Consider the following 21,426-nt stretch of genomic DNA (forward strand, 5'->3'; position numbering starts at 1 on the left):
GTGTTGTTGGTGTTACTTCCATGATGTTTTCAAATGTTTTCTTAAACTATACACTCATAACATTAAGAATATGCTGCTCAAATTACTCTGTGCGAGTGTGCTTCTGTTAGGTTTCCAGTGGGACTACAGTTCCGCCAACTTCCGTGCAGCAGTGGCTACTTCCGATACTCGCCGTTCGGGAGCTGCCGTTCCAGACTCTATATAGCATTCGGCGATTGTGGAATAGTTGTCTGGCTACGCAAGACTATGTAGCAACTAACAATCAATGTAAATTACAGTGTTAACATGACCTGCAGTTTTACTGAGAAGTATTTAAGACAAGCTGTCAATAAATAGAGCGAAAACACAGAGGCCACCTCTGGGTCCATATTGTGGAAGAGCCAGAGTGGGCTGATGTGGACAGCATTAGGCTGTCATTCCCTGAAGAGAGTGCATTGATATTAATGAGCTGAACCTTCAGAAAGCTGAGGTCTTGTTTCTCCCACAGGGCCACATCCTGGGAACAGTCTTGATCGCTGACATCTCTCAGGGCTTTGGTCAGTGAAGACACAGAGTTGATGTGGACAGCATTAGACTGCCATTCCCTGAAGTGAAAACAAACCTGTCTCTGGGATAACGTACAGTATGTGACAAGAGGTTTTCTGATTGAATGGTGCCACACAAGGGCTGCAACCTTTACTATACTTAGCCTTTGTCTTAATACAACAACAATATACAAGCCATATGTTCATGTGTAAATGTGTCAACACAGAAGACCAATACATAATGCAAAACAAAATGCTTTTAATGAACTACAGTATAAAGTATACTATACAATAAAATGACAAAGAAAAAATACAAACAGATAAAAACTGATAATCATGGCCAGGATAATCTCTCAAGACAGAGGTTGGGGACGAAAAAGGAGACCATTGTGGACACAGAACAACTTCACTACATTGGGTCCCAGGATGAAAGCGGGTGTTCTAGCAGGCAGACTTGATGAGGTTGCCGAAGTATGCAGTGATGGTCTTCAGCTTGTTGTTGAGGAGGTTCTGCTCCACCTCCACCTTTCCTCCTGGGCCAGCAAGTGAGGCAATCTGACAAGGTAATAAACATTAAACACACAGTTAATATCCATCTATAAATTCACAAAACCTCTCCTGTGTGTCTATCAGTGTTGATTTCGTCAACTAAAACTATGACGACATTCTTTTGTCTAAATAAAAACTAGACTAAAACGTTAGGGAGGGAATAGTGGAGAAGAGAGTAATTTTATGTTTGGTTGCTCTCAGGTGTTGCGTGCTGAAAATAGCAAGCTCACAACGTGTCGCGCTGCTACGCGTTGTGAGCTTGTAGATCGGCTATTTTCAGCACGCAAAAAAGTGTAAAATCAGCCATTACAATGTCATCAAGGTGTGCCAAAATACATTTTAGTTGACTAAATCAACTGTAGATTTAGACGCCTAAAATCTTATGATATTTAGTCAACTAAAATTAGACTAAAACTTTTCAGGTGACTAAATTATGACTAAAACTTTTCAGGTGACTAAATTATGACTAAAACTAAAATACATTTTATTAGACTATGACTAAAACTAAATCAAAATTTGCTGTCAAAACAACACTGGTGTCTATGACTGACCCGGGCATAACTTGTGCTGCTGTAGAGATATGTGCACAGTTCCTCTGGCTGACAGAACAACCACCGTCACATTATCAACCATTCAACACAACTCGCTGTTGTCCAAGTGTGTATGCTGATAAATCCAATGACTTGAATCCAGATGATTAGCGAAATTAATTAACATTGTTTTCTCACTCAACAGTAACCAAACGAACATACAGTATAAGTGTTTACAGGGTATGTGCACATTTCTTGGTCCAAACACAAACCTGGTCCATGTCAGCATTCCGAGGCAGGAAATACACAATGTTGTCTGATATCAGTTTGGACAACCGGAAGATTTCAAAAGTGTCAGTGGTTAAGGACAAGAGACAATCTGCACCTTATGTACACCTGTTCACAGCACAAAGGACATCTGTTACTAGTTCTAGGTTTTGGTGAAACGTGTACATTATCATGATAAATCATTCTTCTCTAGATTTCTATTCCAAAATGCTGTTCCTCACTGCTTTAACAACCACATTCCCCCTCTTGGTTTTCAGAATAGTTTTATGATATCGTCTCATCTCATCTCATTCTATCTGTTAAACTAATCCTATCTCATCTCATCTAATGTCATACATGTAATAGAACATAAAAAGATTAGGTGAGATGATCACCTTAATTTATGTCGGGTACACATTATTGTGTATCATTATTTTATGCTTTAACTATTGAAAAATAGCAGATATACAAGCTCACAGCGCTGCACCGAGTGCCGCGCTGCAAGCTTGTAGATCTGCTATTTTTTTTAAATCGTGAAAATTTGAATTTTGACCCGATTCTATAAGTGTCTTTTGAATCCTTCTAAGATTGTTTGAAAAACCTATGTTTCTATGTCAGCAATCTGGCCAGCCATCGTCAAAGAAAAGGTCCTTTTCACTTAACTGGAGCTCAGTTAGTCTGTTCTTGAGAGACTACCATATCAGTGGTTCTCAAACGTTTTCATGTGAAGGACCCCCAAAATGATATGTATTTGGTCCCGGACCCCCATTACAAACGTTCGCTTTGAAAATACATATATTCAAAGATTTGCACACATTTTCACGACTTTTTCAAAAATAGCAGATCGAGCTTGTATATCTGCTATTTTTCACAAGTTAAAGCAGTCAATAATTCTAGGCCTAAATGGGTTAATCTCATCCTATCTCATCACCCCTCACCATATCCTCATTTTCATATTCATTCATCTCATATTTCAAAGGATATCCATCTGGGACAATCATGGTCTTGATGTCAAAGACGTCAGCGGTCAAGTAGTCTGGCCCGCCCCATGGAGGTGACAGGAACACCACGTCACCGCGGAGCCGGGGCGCCAGCTGTAGGAAGTCCCCTTGCAGGAACTCAATCCGGTCAGCGACGCCGTAAACCTTGGCGTTGTGATGTGCCAAGTCCAAACGCTCCCGATCAATGTCAATGGCCAGGACTGGCAAAATAAATAGAACAAAAGTAAAAAATAATATCACCTGGCATTTTAATAAATAGATTAATGATTTAATCATTTCCAAACCAACAAAAATGCAAATTTCTCAAGTAATATATCTGTGATTATGTAACAAGGAATGTGATATGCTTGCTATCACGTCAAATACTATTTAAACTGTTTATCATTAAACTAGTTAATTCTGTGGACCTCGGCATCCACATATGAACAATGTGGCTCCAATGTGGATCTTGGACTATCAGTCATCTTTGAAGTCTGTTGTCTACGATGTAATTAAGACATATGCATGACCCACACACAACTAGGGCTGTCACGATTATGACATTTTACATGACGATTAATTGTCACCCAAATAATTGAGATTAACGATTTAATTGTGTTTTTGTTGTTTATAATTACATTCCTGTTTGGCTTTTAGGCTTTGAAGTTGCACATGGCAGATATGACACATAACCTAAATATACCAAGAAATTACTGACATATTTGACAACTTTATACTTAAAAGAACATTAATAGTGGAAATAGCCGATCTACAAGCTCACAAAGCGTCGCATCGCGATAACATTTTCAAAATGTATATTATTATTTTTCAACATGGAAACGATGATGACGATTATGACAAAATAATTGCGATTATATAAAATTATTATTATGATGACGAATATGTAATAATTGCGACAGGCCTACACACGACCTGGGCATACCTCTCTTTCCCGAGAGGGCAAACTGGATGGCATTTCCTCCGACCCCACAGAAGGCGTCTATGAGCAGATGTGCGTCCGAGAATGTGTCCTCCACCCTCAGGGCGATATGCTCCGCTATTCTCTCTGGCGTCACAGAGAACCAGCCCTCTGAATAAAGTTGATATAAACATACCATGAAATAAAGTTAACCTCATGATGTAGCTCAACCTGGAATATCTGCAGCCATAAAGTCACAACATGAAGTTGATGTGTGTGCATGCACAGTATGTGTGGCAGTTGCTGCCACTGTAGAGTGACACGGTAACATTCATTTTGGTAGGTCATCCCCCACCCCTGAGGGTCTCCCCTTAAAGACAGCATCCCTGTGAAGGCGTGTAATGCACATTAACACCACTGGGTGGCACACTAATACCACAAACACCAATCAGTGGAGACACCAGCAGAGATGATGTCATGTCAGTCTCTACTTCATGACACAGTATCTCAATGTCACTGCAACATGGACTAGGAGCAATAGTGCAGAACAAAGTCTGCTCTCAGTCAACTGGTCTGTAAGGGAAAAGGAAGAAGAGCCACTTGAAGCAGATATACACGAGGAAGCAAATATACGTGCAGAAAACGTGGTTTCATCTCAAAATGTAAAATTGTTGTTGGTTTGCTCCTTACTTTAGTAAAAATGGACAACTACTATCTGTTTGCATTTAATGTGCTGTGAAACGGAACTGATATAAAAATGTCAAGTGTAAAGGTTGTTGTGTATGTCAGCCAGGGACATGGAAAGAGGGCATTTGCATTTCTTTCACCGCAATAAAAACTGCATTCATGGTCTGGAGAGGGCACTTTTTATAGACGGATAAAAGGGCAGGGGCTCAAGCCCCCTTTGATGTCTATGAGTGCAAGTGCCTGATGTCAGTCAACGAGTGTGAGATATGGTAGACTCACCATGGTCCAGTCGGATACCCTCGTCGAAGCGGGAGAACAGCCGGTAGCGCTGGGCCCAGTATTTAGCCAGCTCAGGCTCTGCAGCCATTTCTGCCGGCATCTCACCACACCCTCCCCTCCTCCGCACCTTCTTTCTTTTCTTCTTCTTCTTCTTCTCATCCTTCACACTCAGCTCTGCAGTAAGGATACACAAGCGTTTTTTTTTTGTGGGGGGGGGGGGTTAGGATGTTTTTAATGTGGCCTAACACGCCACAGGGATTTTATTCAGATATAGAAGGCCACTTTAACGCAGTAAATTAACTGTAGATCAAAGACCACAACAAAGTCAGACAAGTCTTTTCTTTTGACCTTTGTGGAATGAGAATTGCTCATAACCACCATGGGCATGAAAAAGAAAGTGGAAACCCATAGACCGTAAAAAAGAGTACACGGACAGACGGCCTGCCGGAGGGAGACATGATGTGCCGTTTCTCATTCTAAACTGCGACCTGCAGTCCCAATGTTCTCCTGCTTTTTTACCATATTTGGTAAAAATTCAGGAGATTTTGGCATACTGGATGACGTCATCGGCTGACGATCTGTAAAACATCTTTGCAAGCTGGTAAAAATAAGATCTTTAGCTATTTCCGCAATTTTTGCATGCCACCATTGTGCTATGACTTATGACTAATCGATTTAGACTTGTTATAAAAAATTCTATAATCACAAACAAACCTGCTTGTCGATTAGCTGTAACACTGGACTAAGACTCACCAGTATGTTTGTTGGGTTGGTCAGGTAGGAGATAGTCTGGGATGTCCAGACAATAAACCGGCCTCCTGGATTGGTGGCCGTCATCCTTGGTTTCCTGCTGCTCGGTAAATGGTGTCCCTGCAGGGACTTTGTCCTGGGTCCCATCGTTGGTCTCTAGCCTGCTGGACCAGGGTCATGATAGTTAAAGGACCAGGTCACCTCTGGGACAACCAGATCTTATTTTATTGTTGTGTGGGACACGATCAACACATTCCTGAGTTATTTGTTGTGTTCAATCTGTGTTTTTAGATATTTTAGTATTTCAGCCGATTTCAGCATGCTACAACTGGTCATATGATGCAAAATGCATCATATGACCAGTTGTTGCATGCTGAAATACTAAAGCATGCAATCTAAATCTAAAAACACAGATTGAACAATCAATCAATACTAGATAATAAAATGCATTTTAGTTAACCGAGATAAATACTAAAAACAAGGATTTAAGCTAAAAAGAAACATTGCAAACTTGATTGTGTGTTCAACATTTTCTTTTTTAAACTATAGTCAGAGAGAAAATGTCCTTAGTTTTAGTCTTAGTCAAAAATTGGAGATCTGCTATTTTCACAATTCTTTCACAAGAGAGTATTGAATCTTTCCACTGATTACCACATATTATAAACAAAAAACCAACACTCAAACTAAAAAAAGATTTAACTAGCAAACCCACATAGAAAAAACAAACAAAAAAAAACAATCAAAACGAAATAAAACTAATGAAAACATGCAAAACTATGAATAACCTTGGGCTGGACGGGCACTCTTCCACCTCCACACTTCCATCTATATGCTCTTCCTCCTCGTCCTCCTTCTCTTCCCTTAATACCCCCACCTCCTCCTCCTCCCTTGCTGGCACTCCTTGCAGTGCAGGATTACTGGGGGTGGCGTCCTTGACATGCTGTGTATCTCCTGCGAGGGAGGAGGGGTCACATGGGAGGTCATCCCGTGGTGTCGCCAGCATTTCCGACTCGCTCTCCACTCTCTGGAGAAAGCTCTGCACCTGGGGAAGAAGAAGCAAATCAATGTCAAGTCAAACTACATCTGCGTAGAGAAGGGGTCTTCAACGTTGTCAGACCATGGACCCCTTAGTCGAGCGAGAGATGAAGCAGGGACCCCCACACAACCTTATCATAGATTCCATATACTGTAGTTTCATAGTTTGACAGCACAATCATCGGTGTATTTTGGAATCATGTCGATTTGTGTTTTCAGATATTTAACCACTTGAACCGTCAATACTTCATAAACCTGACCTTTCACTCTGTACTTGGTCTGCTCTTTTCCCCCCTCTACACCAAACCTCTTGCCGAAAATAGCCAATCTACAAGCTCACAACGCCTCGCAGCACGAGGCATTGTGAGCTTGTAGATCTGCTATTTTTGGCTAACGTTCTCAGAATATGGATGCTAGGGTTCAAGTGGTTAATATAAAAAATGAGAAAAAAGGTTTCTATCACACAAACATTTGTTAACTCTGAGGACCCCCTAGGGGTCCCGGACCCCCTGTTGAAGACCCCTGCAATAGTGTGTGTACTCAATTTGGTTAGGGAAATTAAAAAAGACCTACCATTCATTAGTATGCAAAGCACAGTTGTGCAGAGTATGCATGGTTCAGTGCATGTGCCACTGTAGCATCACTGGGTTACACATTTTCTAACATTTGTTGTTACAGCGATTTGAAAAGAATACAAAATAGCTCGGTGCCTGCATGGTCAGAGTTGGTCGTGCAAACCAAGTTGTGCCATTAGGGCTGTCACGATTATGACAATTTACATGACGATTAATTGTCACTCAAATAATTAATGATTTAATTGTGTATTTGTCGTTGTCAAAAAACATTTCTGTTCGGCTTTTAGGCTTTGAAGTTGCACATGGCAATCATGACACTGACAATTTTATAATTAAAAAAGAACATTCATCGTGACGCGTTGTGAGCTTTTAGACCGGCTATTTCCACTACTTTTTGAAAGTGTTTGTAACTCAACATGGAAACGATTATGACAATTATGCAAAATAATTGCGATTACCTCAAATAATTGCGATTAGACCATTATGTAATAATTGTGACAGCCCTGTGTGCCATGCTAATTGAAATTGCACCAGTGCTTTACGACAGCAACTCTATTCATGACAGTTTAAAAAAAAAATGTTAAAGACATCCGTTGATGACGTGTAGTGCAGATTAGAAATGAATGTCCTTACGAAACAAGTTTGGGAATAAAAATCTGATTGAATCAAACAGAACAGAGGAGAGTAGAGAACTTTGTGAGACATTTCATTACATTTTCCTCCCTCTGTGGATTGATAAAAGAAAAACTATTCTGCATCTGCACTGTCAGCACATGAATAAAAATGTGTATGTCTGTCTACCTGTTATGCCAAGGTCACACTGTCTGAGGCCTGAGTGTGAGTGTGAGTGTGTGTGTGTGTGTGTGTGTGTGTGTGTGTGTGAGTGTGAGGAGGAAGAGGAAGAAGATGAAGAGGAGGAGCCTGCAGAAACTGGAGAAGAAGACGATGCTGCTAAGAGATACAGACAGGCTTTGTTCCACATTCACTAACTGCATAGAGATAAATTGGCAAGATTTTTTTTTCTTTACTTTTTTGTGAGTGTGAGTGTGTGTGTGTGTGTGTGTGTGTGTGTGTGTGTGTGTGTGTGTGTGTGTGTGTGTGTGTGTGTGTGTGTGTGTGTCCTTGTGCGTGCGGGTGTGCCTGTCTGTGAAAACAATGTGTGAAGGTGAGTGTAGACTAGGGGATATGTGTATATGTGCATGCACAGTGTATTTTGTGCATGTTATTGCCTTTGTTGCAAATCTACAAAAGAACTGAAGGAAGTTGAGTGACATTAACAAGTATGCTGAGCCAAACATGCTGAGCAATGCAGAAGAGAAGAGAAGAGAAGAGAAGAGAAGAGAAGAGAAGAGAAGAGAAGAGAAGAGAAGAGAAGAGATTTTCGTAACCTTTTAGCAACGATGCCCTTAAAAAGATTTCATTTTATTGTTTTATTTCCTAGCCATTTTACTTACATTGTAAGTCTATACTCTTTCAATAATACATTTCAGCATTACAGTTGTGACAAGATGGTCAGTAATAGCAGTACCTTCTGGACGGTAGTGTTCACTTGTGGCTGTGTGTTCTGTTGGTCTTCTGTGAAAAAGATGTGTTTGTTCCCACGGGGGGCTCCTCTGTTTCCCACGTGTTTCCTGCTTCTCCACGATTTACCTCCTTGGAGCTGGCACTTCTGTGTGGAACTGCCTTTAAACCGCAGCACGCTGTCAAACCTGTTGATGCATACACGTACACCCAGTAACAGCACACAAACAAATACAGGATTAGTTAAATAGGAAATATTCTTCTGGAAGTTATGGGCTATAGTCAGGATGCCCGTCCATCACTAAACTCAATGTATTGTGCCAATTGTTAATGAACAACTTATTGACCTTTTTTCCTTTCCTGTCCCTGCCAACCACCACTGTTGGCCGGGGGAGGCCATCTGCCTCCTCTGATACAAATGGAGACACCAGCTGCTTCTTCTCACTTCACAGCAAGGAGGTTCACCAGGAGAGACTAATGCGCACAGTGGTTTGCAACACCTCCCTGCTGACCACATGCCCCAATCCGACCAGTAGGAGTCGCTATTTCAGCCATAAGGACACAAGTACCCTGCCACCTTCCAACTTGCAAACATTGTGAGTTGGAAATACTCGCAATGTGTATAATCACAAATGTACTGTATGTAAATAAGGCATGAGTGGAGTGGAGGAAGGAAGCTTAAAGGAAGGAAATTAGGAAGGAAGGAGGGAGGGGCCAAAGGCAATAGAAGGTAGAAATAACAAAAGAAGAAAACAAGCAAGGATTCACTGGCTATGATGGCTACTACTGAGAATAAAATGTACACAGGTATACAGGTAATAATGTACCCTATGCTGTGAATCTAACCATGGTGTATAGTAGAGCAGGCATCGAGGGATTCTGTTCGGTAAATAATAAATAGCACGCAGTGATATAAAGATCATCATGTATGCAACTTACAGAGGGTCCTGTTTGCATTTAAGTCCCAGTTTATCCCAGGCCGCCTCCTTGGACAATTGAGGGTTTTCCTCCACATCAAGCTCATGGCTAGAAGAAAACAAACACTTGAATCTTTATGAACATTTCACCTATTTTAGATTTGTATTTCTACTGCCTATTTATTTGTGTATTTTTGTTTGAACAAAGAGAGCAACATATCACATTAATTAATAGTTTTCTGTCTTTAGAATGATTCTTGTTTGCTGTTTTTAGGCTGAGTCCCACTCAACCCAGCATCTGGAAATGCCATTAACCATGGGAGGGGATTATCTAATGTTCTTAATTCTGTCAAATATATCTAAATGAAAATTAAAACGTAATACTAGCACAATCTTCAGCATAATACTGTATTATAGATCTTACTAAAGGTCTTTTTTTTAATCTCACTGTATGTAAAGCACTTTGTGAGTTCTCTCTGTGAGAAGTGCTATATAAATAACATTCACTTACTTACTGGTCTAATCTCACAGCTGACTCAGCCATACTGACATGCGTTAAGGCTTTCTAGATGTGGGATGACCACAACTTGTATATAATAACACAACTGTTTTACTGGCTCCATCCTGCTTCTAACCAATATATTAACTAGATAAAACATTTCACACCTTTTTGATTTAGCAAATGCTCCTGTGAATTTAAAATGTGAAAGATGTCCCTACTGTGAAAACTATGCTGTGTACTTATAATCATGGTTTCCCACAATGCTTTAGAGTCCAGGCCTTAGACAGAGGTTGCTACATTTCTATAACATTGTATGCATAAGTTCATTTGTACTAGATTTTCACGAGTTTTAAAGTTAGATACAGAGATTGATTATGCATCACTACAGAGGTAGAAAAGAACATTAATGACGGGGACAACAGGGTGAGAGCGCACACACACACACACACACACACACACACACACACACACACACACACACACACACACACACACACACACACACACACACACACACACACACACACACACACACACACACACACACACACACACACACACACTTTGACTGCTGACAAAAGCCATGTTTTCAATAATTAAAAGCCAAAGAAAGGGATAAAGCGATATAAACGATATTTCTTTCCCCCAGCATGCATTGAGGATAAAAAAGCAAAATCGAGTATTTCTTCAGGCAAACTAATGTTTTTTGTTCAAGGTACGCCAAAGCCTGCTCTAAAAGGCACAGTAAACAACATACTGTATGATAATCAGCAAATTCAAATGAGCAAAAAGTATATGTTCAACTAAAATTAGTTTTTCATTACTTGGCTCATTGCATTACATTGGTAAATATTTAATGGTAATGGTGTGTTTATTTACGGCAGAGGAAACCATGCGAGGCACCAACATGCTCATCGGGAGCAATTAGGGGTTCGGTGTCTTGCTCAAGGACACTTCGACACTAACTCTGTGCAGCCACTCAACCCCTGAGCCACTCCATCTAAACATTGGCATTCTAATGTTGCTGGACACAATTCCATGACCCAATAGATACAGTATCTCCTGCAGTCAGTCAAACACACACTCACTCACTCAGAGTGAAAACACGATGTCTGCCTCCCAGCCTGGTGGACATGATCTGATATACTGCTCACCTCCTCTTCACTTTAGCGTGTCCTCCTCTCGGTGGCTCATCCTCATCATCACCATCTTCATCATCAAACCTGTTCTGGTCTCCTGAAGCATTCTGATGGCCACCGTCCAGCCTGGAATCTACCATTACACGTCAGCGATGTTACACACTCATTCACTCAACAATTCTCATTACATCAGTTGATCATTGTTGTATTTAGTAAGAATTTGTCACATCACAGGTTTACCGAGTAAAATAAAGCGGGTGAAATTATTTTTTGTGCAAGTTCTATCGTTAGTTTCATAGAAAGAGGAAAGGGAAGAAGGGAGGGGGTGCAATAAGCGCAATACCACGGTGTTGTGTTCATTAATGCGATTATCTTTATTTTATTTTTATATTTTTATAGTTAGAAATGGCTAGAAATGGTGTGATTACAAATGCCTGCCAGGGTGTGTTGCTGTGACAAGCCACCCTGCACATCCACCACCATCCTTTTTTGCACCCTTTTTCTCTTTATACCTCCCTCTCTCTTTCCTTTTCCATCTCTCTGCCTTTGTTGTGATTCTGAAATTAGGCTCATGCTATTAAATATGAATGAGCTACCACCACATGCTCCCGTTCATTCAATGTAAGATGCCTTTTGATCTAGAAGTCATGAAATATTCAAGGGGATTTATTTATCCACCTGCCAATGTTGAGGTGTTGGCCAGAGCTGGGGTCAAAGTGGCTTCATTGGTTTCATGCGTTCCAGGGCAACGTACAAGTTGTTTGTACAAATTTCACAGTTTTTGCTTGTTCTCCATTGGAATATTTATGCATGCGTTTCGCTTTAGAAAGCGACCACAGTTACTTCAACCTGAATTTTAGGCATGTGTGTTACGGTAGCCTTTTTCGGGTTTCTGATCCGGTCGGGAGCGGAAACAACCTACGTCATGTTGTAGTCCTAGACGTACTACAATTTGGCCGGAACTATCAAACCAGAATCAGTTTCAACCCAAAATAATTCCCCACGCTCAAGGGCATGATTTTAGGGCCTATCCAATGGAACATTGATGCAATGTAGTTTTGCTTATCTTTTTGAAAGGCTTGTTTGGTATATCCATCTTTTAGTCCCAACTTTCAAGACTCTCGGATATTTAAATAGGGATTGTAGTCCAGGCAAACTAGCTCATTTTGGACCCAAAACAGAAAGTAATTGTAAAATAATTTTTTTCTTCACAGACCTTTTCTATAAGGTCTCCAGAACAACATACTAAAGGTCCTAAGAAATCCCAGTTGCGGAAATATGTTTAATTGACATTAATCCAAGACTTACTATACACTACACTATAAAGGCAAAAATGACTCCCAAAAAATCTGCTTTAAGTGGGATGTGAGGGGTCAAACTAGGGGTTATTAATTATTCTGAATCCATTGCAAGCATTTGTTTGGCATGAAAAACATTCCTTGGGCAAGAAATGACCCCACAATACGATGGTTTAGTGATGAGTCATCAATTTTCACAGCCTTTTGGGGTCCGTTTTTAGCCCAAGGAATGTTTTTCATGCAAAACAAATGCTTGCAATGGATTCAGAATAATTAATAACCCCTAGTTTGACCCCTCACATCCCACTTAAAGCAGATTTTTTGGGAGTCATTTTTGCCTTTATAGTGTAGTGTATAGTAAGTCTTGGATTAATGTCAATTAAACATATTTCCGCAACTGGGATTTCTTAGGACTTTTAGTATGTTGTTCTGGAGACCTTATAGAAAAGGTCTGTGAAGAAAAAAAATCTTTTACAATTACTTTCTCGTAAAACGCTAGTTTGCCTGGACTATTGGGGGGGACCAAAACAAAGCGACGCCGCTTCTTCTGCCTGTTGTCGGTTTAGGCCATGCCTAGACCGGATCACACGGCCCGCTGTAAACGAATACCAGGCTTTCCTCCGAGGTGGAAAGACTGGTGACATGAGGTTAGTGTTACAGTATTACAGAGCTATATTTTTCTGATTATTACCTCTATTGTCTGTAGTGCTGTCCCTTGAGGAGGTGGCAGTCCTCTTCTGACCGTGACCACTATCACAAGGGTCATCGGTCCCACAGACATGGTCCTCTCCCCTCTCTCTGCCATCACACGCGTCAACTACCTCTGACCGAAGGCTCATCTCTCCAAGCAGACCAATCAAGGTGCTCCTGTCCGTCTCCGACTGGACCTCGGAAGAATCCCTGACATCGCAAGAAAAAGATCCATCCTTTTCGCCTTCCCTTCCTTCAACTTCAGCATCTCCATCTCTTTGCTCTTCGTCGTTTGCCCTCATATCTCCTTCTATCTGTCCTTCTCCATTAGCAGGTTTACTACTGCTGGAGCAGTCAGTTGTCCAGCCATGAGATGACCAGTACGTATACTGTTCCCAGTAGCTGTAGTAGGTCTCCGTAGCGTGTTGCTCCCAGACAGCTTTTGTGTCTGGGTTTTCCCATGGAGAAGTCATTGTTTCAGGGTAGCTGCCGGATGATGTCTGAGTCTCTGGATGTTTCTCTAGCCAGCCTTGCCATAGCAGAGCTTCTCCTTGCTGACCTGCAGATATTAAAGTGGACATTTCTGAAACCAAGAACTTGTCTACAAACCTGCGCCTCAAATATGTATTTTACTATTTTTACATCTTCAGGTTTAGAATACAAATAATAGCTAGACGTTTTGGCTTTGCTACCTTCACCAGTGTCTCTGAAAAACAAATCTTGAACCAGAGAACAAAATGACATCAGCATACAACACAGTAGCCAATCAAACATATAATTTTCGAAATGTCTGAGTGAGTGAGTGTCTGTATGTCTGAAACAGCGTTTCTCCTCAGTGGCTGGAGCAATTGATCTGAAATCGCATCACCATTAGCATATGAACACACCTGACATAACTGTGAAGCCCGTTTGTCACTTTCACAAATCATATACTGTATATTAGCATTTTTATGGTGTATCTACTATCTATTCTGCATCTAGCATGAGGCACATCTATTCTGCATCTAGCATGAGGCAACATGTTTAACCAGCTCTGTGTGTGTGTGTGTGTGTGTGTGTGTGTGTGTGTGTGTGTGTGTGTGTGTGTGTGTGTGTGTGTGTGTGTGTGTGTGTGTGTGTGTGTGTGTGTGTGTGTGCAGGCAGGCGGGTGGGCGGGCGGGCTGGGGGGGGGGGGGTGTATCTCTGTAGCCATTAAACGAAACAGGTATTTCTTACATTGATGCTCCTACATATTATCATGCAAGCACCAGTTAAAGTTACTTTCCATCTGTGCATATACTGTATGCACAGTGCACATCCCATAACCCACACACTGCACATCATTTTGGAGCTCATATCTTTGAACGGGTAAGGGCTAGTTAATATTAATTACATTAACAATTACATCTCTTTTACCACCCCCTAAACTAGACTCTGGTCATTAAAACATGGTAATGTTCACAAACATCGAATATGTTGCACATTTTAGATTTTGTTTTATAAATGATCTATCTTTAAAAAACTGTTCCACAGTCACACTCTGATTTAATCAAGGTATCTGGCAGAGCACACACACACACACACAAACACACAAACACACACACACACACACACACACACACACACACACACACACACACACACGGCTGGGGCCTGATACCCACCCTCTCTTGGGTATCAGGTAATAAGCTTGTAGAAAATACGTTGGTGTTATGGCCCTAATTAGAGGCTATAATTGTGTTCATTGTCTGGGTTTGATTGCTGGAAGCAGGTCTGGCCAATATAAATTAGGTGCAGTTGTGTAGCCTACATTTACAACTTGTTCCACATTTTGCGTCTGCAAATTGTCAAGACTAACAAAACAATCTGAGCCAAAATAACACGACTGTTTTAATTTAAAAAAAATCTATCATCACAACTTTCTAGTAGCCTATGACTGTAAGTTAATTCCGATCATAGAAGTATAGAAGTAATGCTGGCTAGGTACTCTTAGATAGATAGATAGATACCTTTATTATCCCAATAAACCAAATGTCGTTGCAGTTGACTTAAAATATGGAGATTGTGTATGTCCATGTACAAGTCTCCATATTCTTTTAATTCTTACAGTGCCAATTTGTAAAGTGAAACACTTTGTGGTTAAATGCTACTGTGACTGAGGAAATGAGAGCCGGAAGGAGGGGTAGGGGTGGAGGATATGACTCATAATTTCATAAAATAAAGACAACACCTCACTTCACTATTGTTCATTCTATTGTGAAGAGGTGAACCATTTCAAATACCTGCCAGATGAATTCCAGTCATTAAAGTAGAAATGGCTGAAAACATTGAGATCCAAGAGGAAGATGACAAGGAAGAAGATGATGATATAATCTATGCAAATGTTGAGACCAAGACTACATCTCGGCAGAAACATCCACGGAAGATAAGATCTGTCAGAAGACGGTACAGGCTGGTTGCATTCGGTTTCGGATTACTTTGTGGTGTTCAAGCTCTGCTCAACATTTGTCTCAGACTCTCTCTCTATTCTGAACTGATTAAAGAGAACAACCACCTGGTCAAAGAACTGGACCATCTACAGTTCAAATATAACAACATATCTGAACAGAAGGACCATCTACAGTTCAAATATAACAACATATCTGAACAGAAGGACCATCTACAGTTCAAATATAACATATCTGAACAGAAGGACCAGTGTGGTCTAGACTTAGACCACATACAGTCCAGAAATAACAACCTGGCTGAGCAGAAGGATCAGATACAGTCCAGTCTTGATCATCTACAGTCCAGTTTTGACCATCTAAACTCCAGTTTTGACCATCTAAAGACCAATTTAGACCATCTACTGTCCAGATATAACAAACTCATTGAACGAGATGACATCAAAGGGATTCTTTGTGAACCACATGGATTTATACTTGCTGGTGGTGTGTGTTATTACATCTCTACTAAGTGGCAACCCTGGGAGCAGAGCAGGCAATACTGCAAAGACAGGCAATCAGACCTCATGGTCATAAACAGCAAAGAAAAACAGGACTTTGTTAACAGAATTGTTAACAGAAGCCAGGAAGTGTGGCTGGGTTTGACAAACAGAGAGGAGGAAGGAGTGTGGAAATGGATAGACGGAACACCATTGACCACACCAACGTACTGGGGCCCTGGTGAGCCGAATAGCTATGGAGAAGAAGCCTGTGTTACGTTCGTTTATGGAAGATGGATTGACAGATTATGTTCTGCCCTGAACAATTTTATCTGTGAAAGAGTTATCAGTGAAATGTATTAGTTATCTGGTGTCTCGGCACAGCTACATGATGCCAAATACCTGTATTTGTTAACCTTTTTGGTGAAATATTGATAAGATAATTAAGCCATTTCAATCGAAGATTTTAAGTTGATCTTAAATCATGCATGGCTACACTTACTGTACTGGACCTAGCTAAAGTTTTTTTTTTTTTTTTCTTCCCCTGGCTTGCTTATAAATTTGAACTTCAAACAAATGCAATCGAGTTACCAAACAACAAGAAGCATTCTTATTAAAGCAGAGACGCATGAGAGCAGGTTGAAAAATCAAATGCAATGAAATGTGCCTGCATGAAGTCGCATTTTGCCCAATCAGGCCTATGAGCTAAACAAGTCTTCAGCTGGAATCGGAGTGGGGAATGCATTTGTGGTCAACACACTATCCGGTCATTTACCAGCAGGCCCCATGTTCTCTTACTCACTCCAATAGGTTTCCCAGCCGGCGTCCTGACCACCCGCATGCTCTCCATGTTCTCCAGTTCTTTCTTCGACTGGATCGGTCACTTTGTGGGTTTCAGCTAGGAACAAGATTATAGGGAAAAGCTCAAAATGGCATCCTGTTAATGTTTATATACCGTATATTATACTGTGTGTGTGTGTGTGTGTGTGTGTGTGTGTGTGTGTGTGTGTGTGTGTGTGTGTGTGTGTGTGTGCTTTTACTTTTATATTATGTAATCTTGTCTTTTTTATTTGTATTGTCTGTTTAAGATTTGCCTTAACTGCTTTTTTAATATCTGGAAATTGAGAATTCAATAAAAATACATTGAGCAAATACAGTAGCAGCTACTGACAACACCTTTGTTTTATTACCTTCATCGGACTCATCCTCTTCTGGTGATGCTGCCCAGTGATTGGCAGTCTTTTTATTTGATCTCCTCCTCTGTCAGGTGAAAATAAAAACTGTTAATGACTAATTTTGTACTTATTTTAGCTCAATAAGAAAGACTCTTTAGGTCTTTATCCATTATTCCACGTAGAGGCTCAATCTATGCAGAAACAGTAAAATAACCTGAATGTGGATACATTTCCGCATAGCACTGATATGGGGGGGGGGGGGGGGGGGGGGGGGGATTTTATAACATAACCTTTTGTTGAGTATGTATTATGCTAGACTAGAGGACACCTGCAGTTTGAGATCAAAACTACATATCAATCAATCAATTTGAACTACAAAAGTAATCTCAGTTAGAATGGCTACTCACAGCTTTCTTCTGGTCAGATAAACTGCCGAAGGCAACAGGCAGTCCCATGCTGACCATCAGCTGGGCCTCTTCATCTAACAACTCTTCTTCTTCTTCTTCTTCCTCCTCCTCCTCTTCCTCCTCTTCTTCTAAGTCATCAAGATCATCATCTATAAACAGAAGATGCTGAAACTCATTGAAACTATTCACTTTACAACCTTTACCTCCTTTACACTGTTCGTAGGACTGGGACACAAATCCCAAAAGATATTCAACATGCTCTTCATTTCCCAACTGTTTAATAGTAAGTAAAGTTAATACCACATGGGCACAAAATGGGAATTAAAGCATAATCTAGCTGTCCCATTAAAGGCCATTTTATTAAGAAAATATTTTTTTTTTTCAAAGAGCTTTAAAAGTGGACACTGAGGTAGCCTGTCTAATGTCCAGTGTTAATGTATTCCACAAGTGTGGAGCCCTTATGGGAAATGCTCTATTTCCTTCAGTTAAAAGCATTGCCCTTGGGGACTGAGACAGTCTATGATTACAGGGAGGGGTCTGAAATGCAAGCAGGTGCAAGATAGTATAGAAGATAATGTAAATACTTTATTTTCATACAATCTTTCAACACTATGTAAAGAAAACTCCTTTACCCATGTATTCTGTTTAAGAAAGATTAGGTATATGCCATGGATTATGGAAAATTATTATTTCCCCCACAAATATCTGGAGAACAGTCCAGCCTTACTGTATATCTGGTATCGTAACAAACCTTGGGGCTCGGTTTCTGGCAGCTCGGAGACAAGGTATCGATTATCAGACCGATACAACTCTCTGTCCCTAAAGAGAGAGAAACGGGAACAGAGTCAGGATAAAAGTTAAAGGCTACTCTCATCGGACATTTCACACCAGGAATTAAGCAGAGAATCCTTCACAGTATTCTAATGCTTTTCAAGGCCGCAAGTTCCGCAACCCCCAAAATAATCATGTTTTAACTGGGGACCCCCCACCCTATGAGCATTTTATATAACATGGTTCTATTGTGAAAATAGCAGATCTACATGCTCACAACGCCGTAGATCGGCTATTTCACAATTCCTGACACTAATATTTGACAATTTGGCCAATGTTTAATTTGTCATTTTAGAGTTATTAAAAATTCCTTACATTGTCACATTAGAAATGTGCAGATACCTTCTATACACTTAAACTTTATGTTGGTTTGTTTACTGTTGAAGAGAGAAAACAATGTTGCACATTAAGTTAATCATCTGGGGACCCCCCCTACAGAGACATTATTCACAGATTCAGAAAATCTGCCTTCATCAAACTAATATGGTTTTCATTCTTTATTCCCCGTCAGTTCACATAGATCATACATGGGCAACTGGCGGCCCGGGGGCCACATGCGGCCCCCATCTTCACTTAATGCGACCCACAGGTTAATACCGGAATACTGATATATTATTCATTTCAGCTGTTACAATTCCAAACATAGCTTAATGTCTAGTATAGTAGTATTAAAATCTTTTTTTTTTAATGTCCAATGTATTTGTATTTAGGTTCATAAAGTTAACATGAGTATATAAATAAATGCGTTTGAAATTAAATCAAAATGTTACATTTCAGGATTCTAATTAAAAAATAATCCAGGATTCCAATTCAAAAGAAGCAAAAATAGCTGATCTACAAGCTCAAAACGAGCTTGTAGATCGGCTATTTTTGCTTCTTTTGTAGGAGATACTAGAATGACAAAGTAGGACGTAGCAATATACAATGTGGCCCTCTGGAGTGAAGTTGTAAATATAGTGGCCCTCACCATCATCAAAGTTGCCCCACCCCTGACATAGATGGACAGATTTAGTTAGCCTGTGTTTTGATGTGAAATGCAAAGAACTTGTTCGAAAGAAAGGTTCCGTATACATAAGCAACTCATAAAACGATACAGCATTTTTGAACTTTGAGAGAGATGGACCCCAGGGGGCCAAATTGACCAAAATTGTGTATAGACCTGTAACTCTTGAGTACAGAATTGAACCAAATGTACCATTAAGAGGTCCACTTGGTTCCATTGATGCACTCTCAAGAGAGAGTTAAATTGTGCAAGAAAGCTATGTTTAATCAGTAGCATCACGTACTGCATGTAGCCCTCTAAGTGGGGTCCAGGGACCCCTAGGGGTCCTTGAAGGAGTTTCAGGGGGTCCCCAGCTAAATGATAGTTAGGAACCAAATGGACCCTTATGGGTCTGCTCAGTGCACACATGGAACCAAATGGACCTGTTCCATTTGTACACTCTCTGAGTTAAATTAACATTGATTTTACCATAAAAAATGAGGTCCCAGAGATAGAAATTGTGCCATTAAATGGGGGTCAGTAGCCTAATGCATGTCAAACTGAAGTTCCCTGAAATTAAAAAGGTTGAAAATCACTGCTAGAGCTGTAAAAGTCTTCTCGTATATGGGGGTCCCTGCCTCCCTGGCATGTGTCAATTTGTGGGTCCTTGACAAGAAGACGAGATGCACTGACTTACTGCACAAAGGCTCTGGAACAGAGGCAGTGGACATCAGTCCCATCATCATCATCAGCAGACAGGTTCCTCTGGCTGAAGATGATATCTGCCACCACGTCCCATTTACTCCTATATTCAATCATCATGTTGCTCATCTGATCTCATTCACTTCATCTGGTTGTCTTCAGTCTGACCTGACGTCACGACTCACAGTGAACAGTTGTTGCAATGACTTCTTCTCTTTAGAAAATATAAATATATACTTATTTTCTTCCAGAAACACAAACTCTAACTAAAAACAAAATACACGTTTCCACGACGATAAGACGCAGCTGACTACACTAGGTCCCATATACCAGAGGGACAACGCAATGTAGGCAGCAGCTATGCCACTTTTAGCCAGCTTGAAACAAGGACAATCTTATCTATTTTAAAACATGACTGGATATCTTAAACTCACAGATATATTATCTGAAATCAGAGTGGAATTAATGTCTAGAATCTCGAAAAGAAGATACAATGTTGTATATAAATAAACCCGTGTTCCTCCATCCTCGTGGCTATGGGATGTGATATGGAGGGTCGCTTCCTGGTTGTGTTACAGCAAAAACGTTCCGGGTGGAAACAGTGCGGGCTAGCTTCCACGTCCAGCTCACAGCTCCGTTTATTTAGCAAATCTAAGACATCTTGTTTTGAGACAACTAATTGGGGTTGCCTTCACAATAAGTTCAAAGTAATTCATTTTTTTTTTTTTAATACATTAATACATAAATACATTCATCACGGGGTCTTCAAAAGAGGGTTCGGGACTCCCAGAGGGTCCTCAGAGTTACTACAGGGGGGCCGTCAAATCTTTGTGTGATAGAAACTTTTTATCATTCTTTTTTTAAATATAACCACTTGAACCCTAGCGTCCATCGGAGAACTTTAGCCAAAAATAGCAGATCTACAAGCTCACGCCTCGCACTCTCTGCGATTGGTGTAGAGTAGACGAAGGTCAAGTGAAAGGTCAAGTTTATAAATTATTGACGGCTCAAGTGGTTAAATCTCTCTCTCTCTCTCTCTCTCTCTCTCTCTCTCTCTCTCTCTCTCTGTGTGTGTGTGTGTGTGTGTGTGTGTGTGTGTGTGTGTGTGTGTGTGTGTGATATAAAGGTAATCTGACCTGTTTAACAACAAAAATACAATACAAATACGAATGTAATCAGAAAAAATAAATTAAAATCGTATATTATCTAACGACATACACACAACATGGATACACAGATAAAGATATAAATTACATAAATAATGG

General features: G+C 40.4%; 1 protein-coding gene across 3 annotated transcripts; it reads right to left on the reverse strand.

The window, feature by feature from the left end:
* Positions 1 to 865: 865 nt before the first annotated feature.
* On the reverse strand, positions 866 to 20,714 carry tgs1 (trimethylguanosine synthase 1). Of its 3 annotated transcripts, none has more exons than XM_080726106.1 (16): positions 20,157 to 20,714; positions 18,398 to 18,465; positions 17,647 to 17,795; positions 17,255 to 17,324; positions 16,867 to 16,962; positions 13,164 to 13,721; positions 11,190 to 11,307; positions 9,556 to 9,642; positions 8,624 to 8,804; positions 6,271 to 6,527; positions 5,489 to 5,646; positions 4,736 to 4,909; positions 3,794 to 3,940; positions 2,855 to 3,071; positions 1,876 to 1,954; positions 866 to 1,079 (listed from the first exon to the last, which is right to left on the reverse strand). In XM_080726106.1, the coding sequence occupies exons 1-16, from the start codon at positions 20,288 to 20,290 to the stop codon at positions 966 to 968; spliced, it is 2,607 nt and encodes an 868-aa protein (XP_080582232.1). In that variant the 5' UTR covers positions 20,291 to 20,714; the 3' UTR covers positions 866 to 965. The 3 variants fall into 3 exon arrangements, with proteins under 3 accessions (XP_080582232.1, XP_080582231.1, XP_080582233.1); XM_080726105.1 differs by having other exon boundaries at positions 5,489 to 5,649; XM_080726107.1 differs by lacking the exons at positions 866 to 1,079; positions 1,876 to 1,954; positions 2,855 to 3,071; positions 3,794 to 3,940 and adding an exon at positions 3,971 to 4,342 and having other exon boundaries at positions 5,489 to 5,649.
* Positions 20,715 to 21,426: the final 712 nt, after the last annotated feature.

The sequence above is a fragment of the Nannobrachium achirus genome, assembly GCF_963921795.1.
Source record: "Nannobrachium achirus genome assembly, chromosome: 5".
Classification (NCBI taxonomy): domain Eukaryota; kingdom Metazoa; phylum Chordata; class Actinopteri; order Myctophiformes; family Myctophidae; genus Nannobrachium; species Nannobrachium achirus.